This window comes from Myxine glutinosa, chromosome 7, assembly GCF_964187855.1.
Source record: "Myxine glutinosa chromosome 7, kmMyxGlut1.1, whole genome shotgun sequence".
NCBI lineage: Eukaryota > Metazoa > Chordata > Myxini > Myxiniformes > Myxinidae > Myxine > Myxine glutinosa.
The window spans coordinates 117,647,644-117,670,957 of NC_136267.1; the positions used below are offsets into that span (position 1 = coordinate 117,647,644).

At 48.1% G+C, this 23,314-nt stretch overlaps 2 protein-coding genes across 7 annotated transcripts in view; both read left to right on the forward strand.

Annotated features, from left to right (window-relative positions):
- The window catches only part of LOC137431519 (arf-GAP with GTPase, ANK repeat and PH domain-containing protein 1), a 709,868-nt gene that overhangs the window by 75,185 nt on the left and 611,369 nt on the right, over positions 1 to 23,314 (forward strand). The gene's annotated exons all lie outside the window — the stretch shown is intronic.
- The window catches only part of BECN1 (beclin 1), a 79,387-nt gene that overhangs the window by 35,935 nt on the left and 20,138 nt on the right, over positions 1 to 23,314 (forward strand). For all 6 annotated transcript variants that reach the window (XM_068122917.2, XM_078782183.1, XM_068122920.2 and 3 more), the window contains 2 exons: positions 19,603 to 19,749; positions 22,732 to 22,881. In XM_068122917.2, coding sequence (XP_067979018.2) covers positions 19,603 to 19,749; positions 22,732 to 22,881 — 297 coding nt within the window. The remainder of the gene's footprint in view (positions 1 to 19,602; positions 19,750 to 22,731; positions 22,882 to 23,314) is intronic.

Here is a 23,314-nt window from a genome sequence, read left to right on the forward strand (position 1 = left end):
AGGCAATGCAAGGCGAAATGCGTACGGAGAGCGAAATGAGAAAGCTCGTCCCTACCGTACGTCACCCCCCCCTGTCACCTACACTACCCTTGCCCTTACCCCATATTTACAAAATCTACACATTTACAAATTCGTCGCTACTGTCACGTCTTCCCCACATTTCCCTTACACCAAATTCGTCACCACAATCCCTCTAGCCAAAATTTGCCATCACCCAATTCGTCATCAATCCTCATAAGGAGGAAGAGATGGAACATCAAGCACAATGTCACACCCACGTCATGATGCGTCTCACATTCCAAACATTTGCATCATAAAAAATAATCAAAACATGGCATGGTGTGGAGTACCTATCACCTCAGGTGAGTGGATGCAGATGGTGCGAGGAGATCCTTCTTCCTAACTATCCTCTAAATGACTTTAACACACTTTACACTACCCGGGGTCTTTCCCTGCCAATCCATTGGCCAGCTTACACTATGGGTTCTAAAAACCAATTACCATTGACCAAACTGTGGTGCTTCTCAATTTGGGGTCTCACTCCCCCGATTCATCTCCCGGTGCCCTTGCACAATTTCTGGGCTGTGACGTGTAGCTCTCCCAGCAGGTCTACCCACCTGCACACCTCCACCACTGCAGTTGCCACCCGAGCTTACCTAGCTCCTCACCCTAACCTATCTAACTGGGGAAGGCCCCTCCTGGCTCTGTCACCCCACTCGGTGCCCTCTGGCACTGGGCTACCCGGGTCCGTCCTCCGGATCCTCGGGCCCCATCCACAACAACTACTACCGGCTCCCAGAGCCCACCTGCGGCCTCACCTGGCCGACATCCTTACAGTGGTGGAGTGCCCAAACCAACTACACACACTAACAGGCTACACGCCCAGCCATTTCCACAACACTAATGCACCCATCCAAACATCATTCTTCCACTCGCACCACAGATGCCAATATCCAACCACAATTTACCTATACCCTCTACCTAACACTTACACTACCCGCCCCGGGTATCCGTGATGGGGGTCCACTCTTCCCCCATTCACACCTTCGCACCATCCACTCCACTCCACAGTTTTCCATCCTACTCACTCCACGACCATCCATTCCAATACTCCATACCATTTATTCCATACACCTGTTCTCCATTCACCTGTCGTTGCACACCTGTGCAATCACACCTGGGGCCACCTGCACCCTCCTCCTCTTCCTGGACCATTTGGTCAGCACAATACACAATCACCACTACTCCCTCATACACTGCTCCATCCACCTGTTCAGTTGCACACCTGTGCAATCACACCTGTTCAATCCTCAAACACACGGCATCATCTCATCTAACTACTCCCCTCTGAAACTTGCGCTTCCCAGTCTAGTCGTCCCTTTAAACTATTGCGCTCCCACGTCATTATCATCCACACTAAACTACCTGCGTCCCCACTACAGGTATCCTTGTCACTAACTAATCTTATCGTTACCTAATGTCATCTTCTAGGGCCCTACACACAATATCCTAACCCACCCGGGCTAGTTTTCACTGCCATCAACCCCATAAACTAGTGCTCCTTTGCCCCCCGCTGTGAGGGATGGTGGATTTGCCATTCCACCACATCGGGGAGGTCCTACTATCAATTTCGCTCGTCCAAATCCAACAAATCAAAAATTTGTCATTTACTGCTAATTCTACCCACTATTATAAATTTCGTATCAAATCACGATCACTATCACTATCACCATCATCACAGTCCACTATATCCTAGCCTCGGTGCGTCGTGACATCATTAAACTCAGTTCGTAAAGCCGAGCAATGAATTCGGGTGGTTTGGTCACCTGCAGGTTGAATCCGTCTGGCTTTCGGTTCAAGGGAGGTGGTTTGGTTGGGCCGAGATTCCACGCACCATCTCGGCGCGGCACCTTGCGGTCCCGGGCCCGATGGCTCAATCTCCCCCGGTCGGAACCCCGTCCCCACGAGGGGGCACCGTGTCGCTTCCTCCCACTCGCCCTTGAACCGGACCGGTCGCCTCGCCCGACAAAGCCCGGACTCGACCGTGCGGGGCGGGGCCAAGCCCGAATCGGCAACGATGCTTCGAAGAGAAGCGACGCAGCATCGACCCGCGCCGGGCCTCGCATCCAACAAAGGGCTCCTCGCACCGAGTGCTCGCATCGGCTATCCGTCGCTCTAACCGCTAACCCGGTTACCGTCGATGCTTCACCTGCATGCTCACACGCATACGCTACCCCTTTCACCCTCACCAAACCCGGCGTTCCAACGCCGCCCGTACATTCCACCAACGCTCTCCCTGTTACACACCACACCTCTCGCGCACACTCTTGCGCACACTTTGGTCCACACCTCTCCTCCGTTACGTCCTCCGTAACACTCACCATGGGCGTGCACTCTTGCATCCACCCACTAACGCGCTCACATGGGCTCTCCCACACCCGCGCTACCACTAACTCAGGTGTGCTTCCTCGCACACCCTCGACCATTCCAAGCGTGCATTCTCGCACCCGCTCCACCACCAACTCACTCCTCGTGTCACACTCCGTACACCCCGACGTGCATTCTCGCTCGCACTCGGTTTCACTCCCACACTTTATAACACACCCACTCGCCGACGCACACTTTTTCCTCCCACGCGTGCCATTTCCACTCACACGGGACCCTTCACCAACGCCCGGATGCTTCCTCGATCCCAAGCGCGCGAAAATTCTTTTGTCGCTAAACATCCTCTTCCAAAATCTCCCAGCACAATACACAGCACGTCTCACCTTCGGGGTTCTTCTTCCTCCCTGCACCAAAACCTGCAAACTTCCATTCGGGTTAGGCACAGCATCGTGATGTGAGCAGGGACTTTGCACATTTTCCATTTCTCCCTGCAATTCCCGGGCTACCTCCGTCATCTCTTCAATTTTAATTCCCAGCACTGCTTTGTCTTTGTTCCCCTCGACGACCGTTGGCTTTAATAAAACACCCTCTACCTCATCGGTCGCCGGCTTTTCCAAACCCCGTGTCGCGATTTCTACCCCCGTCATTGTACCCGTGCTTTCCTCCGCTTCGCTCAACCGGCGCTTCTCGACCCGCGTTACCTCCTCGTGCACCCCTGGGACCCTTTCGCCCAACTTGCGGTCTCTGTCCCTCTGCTCCCTTGCCTCTCTATCGGCCCTCATTCCGTTCGTTGTTGCTTCAATTTGGTTTCCCAACCGCTCACTGTTAGCCCTCCTTTCGTCCCTCATTCGCTCACTATGAGCATCCATTTTTGCCATCAATTGGTCCATAAAAAATCGCATGTACCCTGGTATCTCCGGCTCGGCTGCCGCGACCACGTGCGCAGCGCAATTTGGTGCTGCTTCGGTCACGGGCGCGGCAAAATTTGGTGCCGCTACAACCACGTGCGCGAGGACGCCATTTTGTGCGTCTGATACCCCCTCAACCACATCCTCCATATACATTTCCCCGAGGTCCTGGGTCGATTCCACCCCGTCTATCTCTAGCTCACCCACCGGCATCCGATCGCCTTGACCAGCCATGGCGCGATTTCAAAATTCGGGTTTTATTTCTTTAAAACACAATTTTTCAGCAGCTCGTAATTTTGAGCGCGTTAAGCGCGCTTCGGGCCTCGTATCCCACTCCTCGACACCAATTGTTACGGATCGCGGACAAGATGTTATCTTGACCGAGCGGTGGTGTATTACCGCGACCTAACAGTTCCCCCGATTCTTCCCCAACTCACCCGATTCACCCCAAACTTTGGCCGTATCGCACCGCAGCTGCCCAATCTGGAAAACTCTAAAACGACCGAATGCAAAGAGGAAAAGGAATAAGACGAGAAGACGGACAGAAGAGTAATTGGATTTATTATTTACACATAAGCAAAAAGAAAGCAGTCACGTTTATTTACAGACGAGATTAGATACACAGTGCAACGCTAGCTTACCTACAGTCTTAATTAACCCAGGGACAGAACAAACAAAAGACAGACTCACACGGGGAATGATGACAGGAATCGGCTGGAAGGAGAGGATGGCTTGGAGTTGTATTGTGCAGCACGATCGGCGCGTTTAGCAGCCGCCGTTCCTTCGCGGCCCTGCTCAAAACCGCCATCCAGGCCCCAAGCAGCTGTTGGGTGTTGTTGCTGCTGTGGCCGCCGCTGCTTTTCCAGGATTACAACAGGCTTTGTGCTTTCTGGGATGTCCTCTCCTTGGATGTTCTCTATGTTCTCTTGGTCCAATCACTCCTCACCACCGACAACTCAACGCAACCAACGCAACCACTGACCACCACAACGCAACCACTGACGACCAAAACCACACAACTCAGCTCTGCTTCTTGGACCCTCTCTCTTCTCAACGGCTTGGGCTCCCTTTTGTCTGCCGGTCAAAGCTCATCTCCCCTGGACACGCCCTCCCTTTGGGTTATATAGGGCCCGCCCCTCAACCTTTGCGAACCTCCCGATCGCTCTTCCTCCGCCCTCTAGCCAAACCCCTGGCTCATGGTTGGTCGAGTGGGGCTGGCTCACTCCTCCCCTCTATGACGAGGTGGAGACACGCCTTTCTTCTCCGACCCTGCCTCGTGGTCAATGGCGGTAATTGGAGCGGAGGTAGTTTCTAATCGACGAAAAGGGGGAATGGAGGTTTTGGGAATGGGAATGAAGGGAATCTATCTCTTTCACTTGTGCAATGGAGTATTTCAATTAATGGGAGACACAGCCTTACCCTAAAAACACATAATAAGATATAACTATTGAACAGGGGTATTCTATGATTGGCTGTGGTGTGGATGCTTTATGGACTAATTATGGGATGCCCTTTGACCTTTACACAGCTCCGGAGGCAGGAGGCGCAGAATAACAATAATAATAATAATAAAGCACACAATCAAAAAAATATATACAGTCCTCATATCCGCAACAATATATATATATATATATATATATATATATATATATATATATATATATATATATATATATATATATATATATATATATAATATATATATATTGTTACAGATCGCGGTTTAGATGTTATGATGACCGAGCGGTGGTGTATTTAACCGCGACCTAACAGGATCCCCGATTCCACCCAAACGTTGGCCGGATCGCACCGCAGCTAGTCAATGAGGGAAAAGACGAAAACGACGCAATGCAAAGAGGAAAACGAAGGCAAAGAAAGGTTTGGAAATACTACTAAATTTATTGACTATTTACACACAAGCAAAAAGAAAGCAGTCACGTTTATTTACAAGCACATAAGACGCAGGTGACACAGGGAAAATACTAGCTTACCTACAGTCTTAATTAACCCAGGACAGAACAAACAAAAGACAGACTCACGCGGGGAATGACAGGAATGGCAGGAGGTGGATGGCTGGAGGTGAACGCTTGGTGGAGCCAACGCGGAGCTTGGTGGAGCTTTGGTGGAGGTGAACGCTTGGTGGAGCCTACGCGGAGCTTGGTGGAGCCTTGGTGGAGGTGAACGCTTGGTGGAGCCAACGCGGAGCTTGGTGGGGCCTTGGTGGAGGTGAACGCTTGGTGGAGCCAATGCGGAGCTTGGTGGATTGGTGTGACGGGTTCTCTCTCCTTCCTTAGTCCCACCCAGTCCAACAACTTCCTCTCTTGCTTAGTCCAACTCAAGGCCTTCCTGTCTTCTGATGTCCTCCCTCCTCGACTCCTCACCGCAACCACTGACCGCCACCACCGACTCCTCACCGCAACCAACTGACCACCGACTCCACTGACTGACTCTTCACGACTCTCTCTTGACGACCAACTCTTTGTGACCAACTCTTTGTGACCAACTCTCTCTGGCAACCGACTCTCTACTGGCAACCGACTCACTCTTGACAACCGACTCACTCTTCACTTCCTGCGTGCGCGCCTTTATAACGCCTCCGGCCATTAAGCCGCCGGCGTTTTGGACACGCCCATCGGGGTGCTCACCTCGGCCCTGGTTGGTCGCGCGACCCTCGGGCTCTGCCCTCGATGACGACGGGCGGGTACGCCCCTCCTCCCCTCTATGACGAGGTGGAGTCACGCCTTTCTTCTCCGACCCTGCCTCGTGGTCAATGGCAGTTATTGGAGGGGAGGTGATTGAGAATCGAGGGCTCAGCAATGACGAGAGGGGATGTAATATGGGCAATCGAGGCTCGGCAATGACGAAAGGGGATGTGATAGGAAATGGAGGTTTTTGGGGATGGGAATGAAAGGGGATCTATTCTCTTTCACTGGTGCAATGGAGTACTTCAATTAATGGGAGACACAGCCTTACCCGAGAACACAGAATAAGAGATAACTATCAACAGGGGTATTCTATTACTTGGCTGACGTGTATGCTTGTGGACTAATTATGGGATGCCCTTTCACCTTTACACAGCTCCGGAGGTAGGGGGGCGCAGAATAACCAATAATAATAATAGTACAGCACACAATCAAAAAAAATACAGTCCTTATCTCCGCAACAATATATATATATATAGACTTGGCATTTAATATGGAATCTTTTTTTTGTGGGGGTGAACTTACTTTTCAAGATGTCATAGAACCAAAAGTTCATTGGAATTATGTTGAAATTATTCTAGATTTTGTTAATGTGACCTTTAAAAGAAACAAAAACCACATTTGACATTTCGAAACAAATAAATTGATCCTTGAAAGTGATGTAAACTGATATCGAACTCAATTCATGGACAGTACTGTGTTAAACTTCTGGACGTTTTCCAGAAGTATCTCTTTATTTTGCACATTAGCCAAAATATTTTAAAACCAAAACAAAAGTTAAATTACGACTGGGATTACGGACAGTAAAATTACAGTTCAGTACTTCGTGTAACCCCCACGAGCATTCAGGAGAGCACGTACACATTGAGGCATGCTGTTCACGAGATTTGCCAAGGTTTGGACAGGAATCGCTTGCCATGCAGTGACAATAGCATCCTGCAATTCACGCACAGAGGTCGGCTGCTGGTCCAAGTGGTCGGTTTGACGCGATAATTCTGCCCACAAGTTCTCTATCGGATTCATATCCGGGGACATGGCAGGCCACTCCATATGCTCTACACCATGGTCAGCAAGAAAGTGTTGGATCATGCGAGCACGATGAGGCCGTGCATTGTCATCTTGGAAGACAAAGTTTCCTCGAAAGGCTGCACGTTTCTTCCAGAATGACCCTGTACTTGAACCGGTTCAGGTTTCCATTCAGAACAACCAGGTCAGTTTTGCCCCCTGCATGAAAAGCAGCCCAAACGGTCACCCCACCACCTCCAGCATGGACTCTTGGCACTATACAATCTTCGTTGTGGGCTTCATGCACTTGTCTGCGCACTCGGACGCGGCCATATTGACGATAGACCAGAAATCTAGACTCGTCACTGAAGGTCACGTGATTCCAGTGTCCTGGCTGCCATTGACGGTGCACTCTGGCCCACTGCAATCGGCGCTGGCTGTGTTGTCTGGTCAGGCGTGGCTTTTTCAGGGGACGCCTGGCACGATAGCGTGCTTGAACCAGTCGTTGGTTGACCAGCCTTCTGGATACAGGCACATTTGTCAGTTGCTGCCACTCAGCCCTAAGCCGATTAGCTGACTTGGTACGGCCATTGCAGACTAACAGCTGGCGATCATCTCTCCTTGTGGTTCTGCGTGGACGGCCTGGCCTCGGTATTGGAGTAGGGACACCCCTCTGAGCATCTCGTTTCAGGATCTTTGACACCTGACCTTGAGTGATGCCATACTGCCGAGCAATAGCACGCTGTTTCATGCCAGAATTTCGTAAAGCCACCACTCCATGACAAACAGCATTGTCAAGTTGACGGACCATCTCCCGAGGAAGCGGCAATAACTTTTGTAGACGTGCAGCAGTTGTTTTCCACTAATACAGAATGCAACAACCCTTGTATACCCGATTGTGAAGCCAATCGTCAAATGTACCTGTCCTTACATTTTGTCACACCACCTGTGATATAATCCTGTTATTGACTTCTTGCTGCGAAAGACAATCAGTGACATGGTTCTTTCAACAAAGACATCACCGAAGGGTAAAAGAAACTCACCAGATTGATTTACTGAGTTCAGAAAGTAAACCCAAGTCAAGAAAAAAAAAATATTCCATATTAAATGCCAAGCCTGTACATACATACAATATTGTCAAGTCCGTAGCCGATGAAGACCAGCCTTGGATGGAAAGCTGAACAGTTAACTCTGAGGCATATTTCGAAACTTGGCAGGATTATTTTTTCGCGCGCACGGGAAATGCCCCGAAGTCTTAGCTGAACGGACGCCGGACGGCCACCACAGGGTTTATTACTCGAACCCACAGACGAGTAAACTTACACGACACAAAAGTAAAATGCAACATTCTTCATTCTGCCATTTCCCCTCCTCTTCCTAATGATCATCATTCACCATTCCCATTTTCATCCCTTTTGTCTGTGTTAGTGTCACCCTGTTCATGCCAGTGTGTCTTATCTGCTCACTCTCCCAAGATGGGTTTGTATCCTTTCAACCCCCATACCTTGTTTCCGCTGATGGGTCCTCTGTGTCATGCTGCATTCTCAGACCTGACTTTGCCGCAAAGCCCCTCCTTGCACCACTGTGGTCATAGACTCACATCCACCACCTGCCCCCCTCCCCCCAGTCCGCCACCCACCCCGGTGAGCCCTTGGCTCCCATCCTCCTCATACCTTTTGACACTTGGCTTCTGGCTCTGAATGTTCTTTCTCTTCTACTTTTAATCAGGAACTTGCAGGTTGTTGATGCAATTTTTTTAAATTTATGATATGGAAACGTCTCTTTTCTGGTTGCCAATTTTATCTTCTTTAACTGGTCAATTAATCTTGCCAACCTGCCAAGCATTCTCCACTGCTCATGGATTGATTACACCTTGCAGGAGAGGATGATGTATTTCTGTTCTATGCTCCAACTTTTGTTGTTTAGATTTCTCTTATGGAGCTTTATTTTTGGTTTTGTGGAGACAGGTAGCACCTCCTCAGCCTCTCAACTTGGTGCAGATCCCTGTCTCCCTGTGAGATGGTCTGGTTTTTTTTTCTCACAAGACTAGGTTCAGCCCTTTATTCTTTACAGTATACATTGTGACTTCTCGCTGCGCTGCACAGACTTAGCACTCTGACTGTAATGGGGTCTATGTCCCATTATTCAGTGTTGTACACCGCTCCTTTCCTATGCCATCTCCAGGCGCTGCATGAGATCATTTCTGGGCACTGAAGGGGGCCTGGCAATGATGCGTGCTGAAAGGGAGTACTCAGTTTTAACTCTGGTTGGTTTCTTGTTTGTTTGTTTGTTTGTTTGTTTTCTTGTTTGTCTGGGCGATATCTCAGCCATCCTTTTAGTTAGGAAACTGAAATTTCGGCACAATGGTGAGCACGTGCTTTGGCAAAAATGATATTTTTTGTTTTTTGATTAATCAATTAATTGATTCATTACTTAGTTATTATCGATTAATTCAGTACTTATTTATTTCCTTTCTCATCTGGGCAATATCTCAGGCACCTTTTGACCAAGGAAGCTGATATTTGGACATGACAATGACCAAGTTATGTGGCTATAAAGGATATTTTGGATTTATTGATTAATCAAGTAATCGATTAATTATTTATTGATTAGTCAATTAATTGATTAATTATTTATTTTTTGTTTATTAATTATTTAAGTAGTTTTCAAAAAGTTACAGATTCGGATGAAACACTGGTGGCTTATGTATGCTATAAGCCAATTGATTAAGAATTTTCTTATTTTACGATTATTATATATTTATTTTAATTTTATTGATTAATATTGTTATGGATTCGGCCCTAATGATTGTTGTTATGATTATTGTTGTTGGTTCTAAGTATTCTGGTAATTGTGGTTGAAGGGAAAGGATTATTGTGGTTAAAAGATTTAAAAGCGCTCCTGGTAAAAATGTGGCCGGAAATCCGGATCGTGACCGAGCGGTCGACGTACAGTGCGAGTGAACTTTGCGTCCTTGAAGGGAAGTTCGGGCGATAAGAGATATCGCCGGAGTGCGGTGGAGCCTGTGTCGTCAGGTATCCTCATTGAGGTTCTGGATGATCCTGGCCTCAAAGCCCGGGTTCGAGTGAAAGCCGTCCGCCATCTTCGCCACGCGAGCAACCTGCAGTGAACCGGTTTTTGTCGCGTCGGCTGGGCATTATTCCCCGGTGGTTTTCCGGGGACGGCTGTGCAAGAAAGGGCGCTTGAGAATTATACGGAGGCTCGCTGATTGAACCGCAAACGTGTACGTCGGAGCGCGTCTTTGTGAGGTTCCTTTCCACCGCTGTATTGCTGGGTGCTGAACCACGTGATCTCGGGGTCGCCTCGCTCGCCTACGCCTCAATTGACTTTGATCGGGCCTTGACTCCCTGATCGCGGGAGCGCATCGACTCCGCCTTGGAGGGGTACAGAGACATTGGGACTTCGCCTTGGAGGGGTACAGAGACATTGGGGAGGTGCCGTGAGTTTGGGGTTAAGGGGCTTGATAAGGTTACCATCGTAAGATTTGATAGTCGGGTTGATTGCCCCCATTGTTGTATGGCTCTTTTTGTGTGATTTATAATATGTTATTGTTTGTTCATAACCTGGTGTGGTTGCATTATTGATTTGACGGTTTCATTTGCTGGTCCCATTGAGGGTTTCATTATTTGCTTGATTTCAACCAAGGATAACATATCTTCCTGCCGGGGACCCTCTCGGGGTTCGGAGGTCTACCGAGACCAGAGGTAAGGGGAGGACCCCGTAACAGAAATTGGGGGCTCGTCCAATTGATATTCGTGGGCTCGCAATTGGGTCTGCGTCCGGGATATAAAAATTCCTAAATTTAGTCCGGGAAAGAATTCCCTAACATTCCCAGAATTCCCAAATTTGGAACTTTTTCCAACATTCCCAAATTTTTTCCAAAAACAAACAACAACAAAAAAAAAAATATATTTTTTGTTTTGTTTGTTAAAATTTATTGTGTGAAGGTTAACAGGTGTTACCAGTAGTCACTATGGAGTTTGACGCAGAGAAGTTTACAGTGACCCCTAGTGAAGCACAGTTCAGAGCGTTAGTAAAATCGGACCTCTTGAAATTGGCCAAACATTTTAGCTTGGAGGTCCGAACTAATATGAAGAAGGCAGAGTTGCAGACAGTGGTGATACAATCTATGGTGGGATTCGAAGCATGGGAAGAGGTAGCCTGGGATTGGTTACCAGAAGAGCAAGAAAATGTGGAGCTCCCGAAACTGGAGTTGCAATTAGAGCCAGGAAAGGGAAAAAGCACAGGAACAAGAACTCCAGGAAAGGTTAAAAGCAGAGGAAAGGAAAGCAGAAAAGGAAAGAGCAGCAAATGAAATAAATGTTAGCTCTTTCACGAGCCTCGATTCAGTATACAAAAAAAAAAAAAAAAAAAAAAACTGGAACGAGAACTCCAGGAAAGGGTAGAAGAGAAAAAAGCACAAGAAAGAACCGAGGAAAGGAGAGTGGAAAGAGAACTCCAGGAAAGAAGAGAAAAGGAACAAGCAGAGGAAAGGAGAGCTGCAAGGGAACTTGAAGCAGAGGAGAGAAAAGCCGACAGGGAGTTAAAGGACCGTGAATTGGCGCGTCAGCAGGAAATTAAAGTCAAGGAGCTGGAGTTAATGAGAGAACGGGGAGAGGTACCATCCCTGCTGACTGGTTCGACACCTAGTCAGAACACCTGGGATGTTGACAGACATGTGAGGCTGGTTCCACCCTTCAATGAAAAGGAGGTAGCCAAGTTTTTTCCACACTTTGAGAAAGTGGCTCGACAGTTAAACTGGCCTGAGGAGTACTGGTCCATACTAGTGCGAAGTGTTCTGGTGGGTAAAGCTCAAGAGATTTATTCGGCTTTACCGATTGACCAATGTGCAGATTACGAGGTATTGAAGAAACACATTCTCAAAGCCTATTAATTGGTCCCGGAAGCTTACCGGCAAAAATTCCGGAATGCCAGGAGGAGGGAGAGTGAGACCCATGTGGAGTTTGCCAGATTGAAAGAAACCATGTTTGATAGGTGGTGTGATTCAAAAGGAGTTGGGAAAGACTTCGAACAATTGCGACAATTGATCCTGGTGGAGGAATTCCAACAGTGTGTCCACGAGGACATTAAAGTTCATCTGGAGGAAAGGAAAGTACCAAAGCTGTATGAGGCAGCCACCATGGCAGATGACTATGCCTTAACACACAGGATGGGGTTCCACAAACCGAACTTCTCACCCAGACCTAGCCAGGGGAGCTATGGTACATCAGGGGCGGAGAGTGAAAATCCATGGGGGCGGCCTCGGGATGAAAATGCGGACCACTCTGACACCACAACTTTTCGAAATCAGAAGACTAAGGGCCCAAGACAGACTTATCTTCCAGGGGGCTCGAGGCAGACCGCCGCCCCCATGCCTTGGCAGACCACGAGTTTCTCCTCGTGGTCTGCCACAAGGAGAACGAGGAGGTCTGCCATGAGGAGGACCTCCTTGCACTTTTTGCCATTAACCTGGACACTGGATGTCCAACTGTTATGCTCTGGGAAAGGAAAATCAGGAGCGGAGTTCGACTAGTACGACTCCAAATGCGATGGCCATTGTGAGAAATCGCCCTCAAAAGGGTTACCAACCATTTATTTCCGAGGGGTTTGTGTCACTGGATGGAGCCTCGACTAACCGGAGACCGGTTAGGATATTGAGGGACACAGGAGCACATCAATCTTTAATGCTTGAAGGCATCTTGCCATGGTCCAATGAGACGGCAACTGGGGATAGTGTTCGTTTACAGGGGATTGGTGGCTGTGTTAGTGCTCCACTTCATGTCATCCATTTGGAGTCTGATTTGGTGTCACGACCGGTCACCGTCGGTTTACAAGCCACGCTTCCTGTAGAGGGAGTATCGGTTGTTATCGGGAATGATTTGGCCGGTGGTCAAGTTTATGGTAACCCGATGGTTGTTAAAAAATCCCAGTAGGGAAAATAACACCACACCAGTTAGGGATGGCGACAAGTTTAGCAAGTTATTTGTAGGTGGACTGAACTTCAAAACAAAGGGAGATGTTTTGGAGTCTGCCTTCAGCAACGATGGACCGCTTTTGGAAGTGCTGCTGATAAAAGACAGGGAGACACGAAAGTCAAGAGGGTTTGGCTTTGTCACGTTTGAAAACTCAAAGGATGCCAGAGAGGCAGAAAAGGATCTGAATAGCAAGGAGTTGGAGGGTCGGACCATCACAGTAGGGAAGGCATTTTCTCGGGGTCAAGGGGGCTACAGAGGAGGACCACGGAGTAGTAGTGGTTGTGGCCGCAAGCGATATTATTATGGAGGCTTCCAGAGTTATGACAGCTCCCGAAGGAAGGATTATCAGAGCAGTGGCCGAGAAGGAGACTGCCAGTCAGGTGATTACTGTGACAAGTGGTCCCACCATAATTATTAGGAGTCCGGAAAAGTTGAAGCACTGAATGCTGCGGAGCCGCCGAGCCAAGATTCCTACACGGACTAACCGCCACGTTCCTAAAGGCGTCCAGGTAGTGAACTTTCCTCCCCGGACTAACTGTGAACTCCACGTTCCTAAAGGCGTCCATGTAGTGAATACTTCCAGGCCTCACCACCCAACCACCATGGAACCTGGCTTTCAGTTCGGCCTCCCGGGGAAAGTGCTATAGATTTGCTGGCCTTTGGGTGTTTGATCACAACCCCTTAACCTTCATTCAAGAGAAACTAGAAGTAAAAATCAGAGGGGCAGGGACAATGTCGTTGTTGACGCTTGGTCCAGAGGGAATTAACTTTGGAAAGCTCTGGGGGTTGTGTAAAATTTTGTTGCTTTATTTTTGGGGAAGGTTGAATATTGTTGCCCACGGGGATTGCTGATTTGGGTTGTGAATTTACTTTTGCTTGTTTAAAGAGGGCATGCAAAGAAAGTTTTCTCTGTGTTCAAACTTTCTTTCTTGAGGGGGGGAAGTGTTACGGATTCGGCCCTAATGATTGTTGTTATGATTATTGTTGTTGGTTCTAAGTATTCTGGTGATTGTGGTTGAAGGGAAAGGGTTATTGTGGTTAAAAGATTTAAAAGCGCTCCTGGTAAAAATGTGGCCGGACATCCGGATCGTGACCGGAAGAGGTGGAGCGAGGAAGAAGAGGCGGTAGGAGATCGTGAACAGACGTTTTTGTGGAAGCTCCGGACCGAGCGGTCGACGTACAGTGCGAGTGAACTTTGCGTCCTTGAAGGGAAGTTCGGGCGATAAGAGATATCGCCGGAGTGCGGTGGAGCCTGTGTCGTCGGGTATCCTCATTGAGGTTCTGGAGTATCCTGGCCTCAAAGCCTGGGTTCGAGTGAAAGCCGTCCACCATCTTCGCCACGCGAGCAACCTGCAGTGAACCGGTTTTTGTCGCGTCGGCTGGGCATTATTCCCCGGTGGTTTGCTGGGGACGGCTGTGCAAGAAAGGGCGCTTGAGAATTATACGGAGGCTCGCTGATTGAACCACAAACCTGTACGTTGGAGCGCGTCTTTGTGAGGTTCCTTTCCACCGCTGTATTGCTGGGTGCTGAACCACATGATTTCGAGGTCGCCTCGCTCGCCTACGCCTCAATTGACTTTGATCGGGCCTTGACTCCCCGATCGCGGGAGTGCATCGACTCTGCCTTGGAGGGGTACAGAGACATTGGGACTTCGCCTTGGAGGGGTACAGAGACATTGGGGAGGTGCCGTGAGTTTGGGGTTAAGGGGCCTGATAAGGTTACCATCGTAAGATTTGATAGTAGGGGTTGATTGCCCCCATTGTTGTATGGCTCTTTTTGTGTGATTTATAATATACTAGCAGAAGTACCCGGCATTGCCGGGCGGGGGAGGGGAGGGGGAAGAGGAGGGGAGGGGAACGGGGGGGAGGGGAGGAGAGGGGGGGGGGAGAAGAGAGGGGGGAAGTACCCGGCATTCAGTGTATAAACGTGAGGGAGAAGAGGGGGGAGGGGGAGGGGAGGAGAGGGGGGGAGGGGAGGAGAGGGGAGGAGGGGGGAGGGGAGGAGAGGGGGGGAGGAGGAGGAGAGGGGGGGAGGAGGAGGAGAGGGGGGGAGGGGGAGGAGGAGGAGAGGGGGGGAGGAGGAGGAGAGGAGGGGAGGGGGAGGAGGAGGAGAGGGGGGAGGAGGAGGAGAGGGGGAGGGGGAGGAGGAGGAGAGGGGGGGAGGAGAGGGGGGAGGGGAGGAGAGAGGGGGAGGGGAGGAGAGGGGGGGAGGGGGAGGAGGAGGAGAGGGGGGAGGGGGAGGAGGAGGAGAGGGGGGGAGGGGTAGGAGGAGGAGAGGGGGAGGAGGAGGAGAGGGGGGGAGGAGGAGGAGAGGGGGGGAGGAGGAGGAGAGGGGGGAGGGGGGGAGGAGGAGGAGAGGGGGGAGGGGGGGGAGGAGGAGAGGGGGGGAGGAGGAGGAGAGGGGGGGAGGAGGAGGAGGAGGAGAGGGGAGAGGGGGGGGTAGGGGAGGGGGGAGGGGGGAGGGGGAGGGGATGGGAGAGGAGAGGGGGGGAGGGGGAGTGATGGGAGAGGAGAGGGGGGAGGGGGGAGGGGGAGGGATAGGAGAGGGGGAGGGGGAGGGATGGGAGAGGAGAGGGGGGAGGGGGAGGGATGGGAGAGGAGAGGGGGGAGGGGGAGGGATGGGAGAGGAGAGGGGGGAGGGGGAGGGATGGGAGAGGAGAGGGGGAGGGGGAGGATGGGAGAGGAGAGGGGGGAGGGGAGGGATGGGAGAGGAGAGGGGGGAGGGGGAGGGATGGGAGAGGAGAGGGGGGGGAGGGAGAGGAGAGGGGGGAGCGGGAGGGAGAGGGGAGGGGGAGGGATGGGAGAGGAGAGGGGAGGGATGGGAGAGGAGAGGGGAGGGATGGGAGAGGAGAGGGGGGAGGGGGAGGGATGGGAGAGGAGAGGGGGGGGAGAGGGGTGGGGGAGGGGGAAAGGAGAGGGGGTAGGGTGGAGGGGGAAGGGAGGACGGGAGGGGGGGGGAGGGCAGGACGGGAGGGGGGGGAGGGGAGGACGGGAGGGGGGGGGGGAGGGGAGGACGGAGGGGGGGGAGGGGAGGACGGAGGGGGGGGAGGGGAGGACGGAGGGGGGGGGAGGGGGGGGGAGGGCCAGTCAACAATGACGTTGCAGTTCTCATGGTCGGAGAGCAGCACAACAATCGCGACATCGTCCTGAATCTTCGCAACAGCACGAACCGGATTTTGGAGACTCACCGATCCTGTGACGCTCTCCAGTACCGGCGTTGCCGGGTGGGGGAAGGGAGACCCGTACATTCCCAACCCGTACATTCGCCCTCTCGACTCAAGCTCACTCGGACAAAAGCCTCGCACAAATTACACCATGAAGGCCCAATGGCCATGTCTATGCCACAAATCAAGTACGTGAGTGAGTCGGGCGCACTGAATTGAAAATATATAGAACGCTCATACTCCGTGAAACGTGAAGCCAACTGGCGGCGGAGATGGAACATCACGTGATCGCTCTGAGCGAATCAGCGCGCTGCTCTGCCACCGGTCAGAATCCGTGTATAATATTCCTCGCTGAAAAAAAATCTATGTGAAACATGCTACTATCTATGCTAAATCATGCTAAATCATGCTAAATGCTAATCATGCTAAAATCTATGCTACTTGCTGTGCGTTTATGGCGGCAAGGAACATCACGTCATCACGTGATCGTGATCGTCATCAATGAGCGCGAATGAGCGAATGAGCGCGCTGGAAATTTTCCTTCCTTACTCATGGCGTAAATATATATACTGCCGTAAATATGGTACATTATTAAAAAATAAATGTACTACAATATTTTTGAAAAATTTCATTGGTTGCTAGGAGACGGCAGCATGTAAAAACCGTTTGAATATTTGAAATACAGTTTGAACCAGAGGTAAGTGGTATGGTCGTGCTAGTTGGTGAACACGGTAAATTTAAGGGAAATGATTTTCTGTCATTCTTCTGAGTGGTTGCTTCTCCTTCCCCGTATTTTTGTTCATTTTATTGTTTTTTTCCACTCTCTTGAGTTGTGGGCCTTCCTTGAGTGGTATTACATTTATCATCATCATCATTGGAATGTCTGTTGTAAAGATACGGACATCAAGTCCATATCTTGACGCAGAGAGCATCAAGCACCATCTTTTTATACCAGGCAACGGCAACGCACTAACGCAGACCTCGCTCGGCCCCGCCCACAGCGACCTCTCTCGGCCCCGCCCATAGCTGCCTCGCTCGGTCCCGCCCACAGTGACCTCGCCCAGCCCCGCCCACAGCGACCTCGCTCGGTCCCGCCCACAGCGACCTTGCTCGTTCCCTCCCACAGTGGCATCACTCCGCCCTACACGGCACTATCTATATATTATTCGTACAATGCCGGTACTTCTGCTCGCTGAAAAAAAATCTATGTGAAACATGCTACTATCTATGCTAAATCTTGCTAAATCATGCTAAATGCTAATCATGCAGAAGTACCCGGCAAAAACGCAATTGCTTTTCACTCTGAAATATGTGCGAACGCTTAACTGAGTTAATGGCGGCAACGAACATCACGTGATCGCTCTGAGCGAATCAGCGCGCTGCTCTGCTACCGGTCAGATTCCAGTCATAATATTTCACGCTGAGGTAAAAATATGGTAAAAAAAATATTATGAAATCAATTTTTAGGTCGGCCATGTTCGTCCCAGGCTCAATGGCCATGTCTGTGCCAAATATCAAGTACGTGAGCCTCTCCGTATAGGAGTCTACCGGTAACATTACACACACACACACACACACACACACACACACACACACACACACACACACACATACACATACACATACACACACACACAAACTGTGTTTTATATATATAGATTAATGTTTGTTCATAACCTGGTGTGGTTGCATTATTGATTTGACGGTTTCATTTGCTGGTCCCATTGAGGGTTTCATTATTTGCTTGATTTCAACCAAGGATAACATATCTTTCTGCTGGGGACCCTCTCGGGGTTCGGAGGTCTACCGAGACCAGAGGTAAGGGGAGGACCCCGTAACAATATTTTGTCGAAGTTTATGTAGAAATTAATATTTTATGTCATATTTTTATGTAGAATGTAGAGGACGGGGAAGACCGAGAAAGACTTGGCTAAAGATGGTCGAAGAATAAATGCGGGCAAGGAGGTTAACAAGGGGAGATGCAGAAAATAGGGCAAAATGGAGAATATTATCATGGGGACCGCAAGGCTAACCCCCGCTCTTGCAGGGAAAATGGCCTTAAAATGCCTGTTGTTGTATATATTTATTTTAATTTCACAATTAGTCAATCAATTATTCTACACCTCTCCCTCCCAATATCGTCTCTATGTGCTGCATGGCCGGGCGCCGTGGGCGCCCCAGCAATGCCGCACTGGCGGATGTTATTTATTTATTTGGCATGGGGCGGTGTACTTTGAATGTATCTGTTCTTGTTTTGTTTTATTTTAGTCTCAACACAAGCTTCGTTTTTGTCTTTTGTTGATGTCCCGCCCCATCCCCTGGTGCCTCGGTACTGTTATTTCCCCTTGGGCATTGCAGCAAGAGCTGCCCAACATCCCAACCAAAGCGAAAGTAGTGTTGCATCGCTTTGGGCTTACCTCCCTCTTCTCTACCCGGCCCATAAGACCAACGATGTCCGCCACCAGCCTCGTAGCACGACAATCGCCTCGATCTCCACGCAGTGCGCTCAAGACGCAATCGTCCGCGAGGTTTCGTCTCGGTCTGTAGGCCGCAGAGCTTAGTGCGATTCTCGGCAATCCACATATCCATGCCTGATCGCTCCTCTCCACTCCAGCCATGTCGCTTCCGAAGCTGTCATTCTCAGCGTTCACGGCCTCACATGGTCTGTCAGAGACACAAACAACCGCACACCCCTTGATGGCTGGCCAATGGCTCTGTCTTTCATCAAACCTCCACCTCACTCAGATCGCGAGTGCTCTCTTCAGAACACTCCCTTTTTCCTCCTCTCTCCCCTTGCTGTTAAGATCAATGCCTCTCAATCATCACCTAATGGACCAAGGGGAGAAGTTTGTCTGTGCTTATGTGTGCGTGCATGCTCGTGTGTGTTAGTTAATTTTAACCATGCTGGTCTGATGATCCAAAAACTGAACATGTTTAATTTTGAATTTGTATTTTTTTTTATGTTGAAGGCACCAGGCATGGGCTATATAGCCCTCATCAAGGCCAGGCCTTAAATAAAAATGAAGGAAAGTGTATGATGAAAATTGTATGATGTTTGTTTGCAAGAAAGAGGTTGAAGCTATCCCGGTAGTGGCAGTTTGAGTGAGACAGAAAGTAAGACCAGCAATCCTGACACGGAGTGTGTAAGATGGTTCCGGGCACCACATCAACGCTCCTAAATCCTATTTTATGAATTTTTAATGCTCCTAAGTCCCATTTTATGTATGTTTAGAATCTTTTGTTTTTCCTGCTCCAAGTTTTTCCAGTTCAATTTTATATCTCTCTGTTCTCTTGGAGCATAGCCAAAATTGAAAATTGCAGTTTGTCATCCCAAATATTAACCCTCATTTCACTTTGTTTTCCTTAAGCTTGGATTTTATAGGGTAATATATTACAATGGGTTATGACAATTTCATGGTCCTCTAACTTTCCTATGTCTTAGATACCAACGTGAATATGGTGAGTTCAAGAGGCAGCTGCTAGAATGTGAGGATGAGCAAAGGAGTGCTGACAACCAGATGCGTTATGCTCAGATGCAGCTGGACAAGTTCAAGAAAACCAACGTTTTCAATGCTACATTCCATATATGGTGTGTCTGTGCACCATCAAGCTACCACAGTTAATGAATGAAAGAGGCATACGGTGGATTGCGAATTCTTACTGTAATACTTTTTTTTTTATTCTTGGAAAACAGTCTTTAGGGGACTTTCTAAAAAATTATTATTACAAATGGTTTGTGGGATTGGTTAGTGGGGTTGGGGGGGGGAGGGGGATGAAGGATGAAGCAGATAAATAAAATATGTATATAAAAGAGCATACATTTTGTGTTTGCAAAATCGATGGCCCCATAGAACGCACACATTTTTCAAGGAATAGGATCTGATTACAAACTATCTTTCTGGTTTCTGGTGCTTTGCCTGCTCGGTATCTACATAATAGAGTAGAATTGATTGCCCTTTGTATCTGAAGAATTGCCCTTTCTACCCCTGTACCTTTTTTTTCACCTACAAAACCTTCATCTGCAGTATGATGTAGTACTGCTTTTCCCTTTGTGCTTTGGGCTGGTCACGAGCCTGCCTCACACCTTGCTCAGATTAACGCCATGGAAACCAAGACCTTCAAGATCATTGGAATCCCCCCTGATGATACTGTGTCTATGGGCCTATCACTTCACATCATAGACAGGTTGGTCGTCTGTCTTCTACCACCTCCTTTCTGGTCTTGCAACCTCTGCTCTTTCCATGCCCTGCCCCTCCTCACCCCTAGGTTTCTGTAGGGAACACAAGGCCTGCCAAAATAAATAATTAAAAATCTCTTCTGGTGTAGCTCTCATAATCCAGAATCACTGCTCACCCTCCACTCATTCTTTCCTCTTTTCACCCACCTATGGAATCAACTTCCACATTCTCTTCAATCTCATTCTTCCCTCCAGGTTTTCAAGATTGCTGTCCACCACCATTTCAGATCCCCCATCAAAAACCATGATCTTTTCTACCCCCGTTCTCTCCCAGCCAAGGTTAGAAGACATGTCGGGTCAGAGGTGGCTTGACAACTATCGATACAACAGTGGAATCCTGACACGGTGAACACACCAAGTCGTTAAACAGGATGTGTTCATTTCCTCCTGATAGCTTAGGGCTTGAACCTGGATATTGACTTGGGAAGAGGCGAGATCAGCAGAGGTCATGCCATTATATTTGTAATTTATTGCCTTTTTAATTGGGATCATAAAATAACTAATTTAGTTGGCTGCTCGTAGCCACGCAGGGCAGTACCGCCACTTGAAATTGGACCATTAGTTCTGTTACCCATCCATCTGCCTGCCTTAAGAGATTTTATTTGTGGGTTTTTTAGGGTTCTTTCTGCCTTGCTAGATGGTGCAGTTGGAGTCCCGAAGAGGCCCAAACTGGGTTCGGGCTAGAGACCCGAACCCGGTTGTAGTGCCCTGAATGGCTGCCTCTTCCTCTGGTGCATACTATTGAGTCCCCTTCTTTGCCAGTTTGTGACGAGCTTCACTGAGCACTGGGTTCCAAGAGGCCCTTTCAAGACCACAAATTTGTATTGTTGGTGCCATCTGGAATGCTCTTTGTTTGTCTACAAAGATATCTGAATCTTTGCTTTTCAACCCATGGGGGTCCTTTTGATTTCTGGGATTGACCCTTCCTTCCCCTGTGGTGTTAATAAATGAATAAAACTTTAAAAAATAAAAATTTCTACTGATGAAACCAAGCTCTTTGGAAGGCCTTTTTTGTCGACATTTTTTTCCCATCCAAGTCTTCAATTGAATATTGTGCCAATTTATTTCATTTTTTTTAGTCTTTTTTTTTTTTTCGTCTGTTCAACGTACATGTGGATTATTTATTTACTTCCAGCCATCCTTCCAAAATCTACCATGACTTGATCACTTTAAATAAGATGTTCAAACTAAATTTTACAATCCAAATCCAAGGCTTGGCCAAACTAATGAATGTATTCCTGGATGACAAGTAGGCAGGGATTTCGTTTATTATTGTAATGGCCTTTGTGTAAGGCTCATATTTTGATAAATTTGTAATGAGACCATGTCCCACTCAGCATAACTTTTTTTTTACCATTTCAGCATTTCTTATCAAATTTTCAACAAAGCTTTATTATGGGAATATGGATAAGCCAAATTAATCATTTAGTCAAGAGGTCAAAGGTCAGCATCACATGAAATCAATTTTCATCCAATAGACCTGAAATTTTTTAACGCCAGGGGGGTTGAAATTTAACGCCAGGGGGGTTGACTCAGCCTGTCATCCTTCCGAGGTCGGCTAATTGAGTACCAGTTCACTGGTAATTCCCTGTGTGTCGTAAAAAGGCGACAGAGTTGGCGGCAGGAAGGGCATCCGGCCGTAAAACATTGTTTCAAAAAGGGGACCAAAAAACAACAACAACCACGGTCCCCGAAAAAGGCCAACCCCTGCTTTGTGGGGAAAAATGGCCTCTAAACGGTGGTTAGACCTGAAATGAAGGCATGGCATATTGGGCCACTAAATTGGTTCACCAATGAAAAGCTAGAAGCCGATTGTTTTTTGTTTTTTATTTATATATATATATATATATATATATATATATATATATATATATATATATATATATATATATATATATATATATATATATATATATATATATACACATATATATATATATATATATACACATATATATATATATATATATATATATATATATATATATATATATACATATATATATATATATATAATATTTTAGATCAAGGTAAAGGTTGCCTAAAATCGTCAATTTCTTTTTGTATTTTTTTTTGCTGTTTTCGTAATGTATAGCATACAGAAGAAGGAGTTTGAATACAAAGCAGATGCGGATGGGCTTTGCAATTTCAGATGTTTTCTAGTTGTAATTGCAATGGATTATGTTTGGGCATTGTTTTATCACCGTATGTGATGGTAAATTGAGATGCATGCAAATGTTGATGCACAGTTATTCGTGTTTCATTGTTTACTGAGTGAGTGTCACACATACTGCCACACTGAAGTGTTTGTGACCTTTATTTGGCTTCTCTCAGGCATAGCGGGCACTTTGGCACCATCAATAACTTCCGTCTGGGCCGTCTTCCAAGTGTCCCTGTCGAGTGGAGTGAGATAAATGCAGCATGGGGTCAGACGGTGTTGCTTCTCCATGCACTTGCAAATAAAATGGGCCTTTCTTTTCAGAGGTCTGTAGTCTCTTCTCATCTTCCACAAGATGTTTTTATCCCTGCACATCCTCCTCCTTATCTTCCCTTGATCCTCATACACAACGGCATTGGCATACTTTTTATGTCTCTGCTGACAAAGTCACTGAAGGCATTATGTTTTCAGGTTGTCCGTCCATCTGTCCATCCATGATAAGTTTTCGTTACCGCGATAACTTAAGAATTGCTGAAGGCATGCAAGTCAAACTTGGTACATAACAAGTATGTATAATGATGTAAAGTAAACTGATTAGATTATGGGGTCAAAGATGAGAGGTCCTGTTCGGTAAAAATTATGTTACTGTGATAACTTGTGAACCAGTGATGGGATTTTGACCAAACTCGGTAAAAGTGCATATTGTGATGCAAATATGAACTGATTAGATTTCAGTATAAAGAGGTCAAAGGTCAGAGT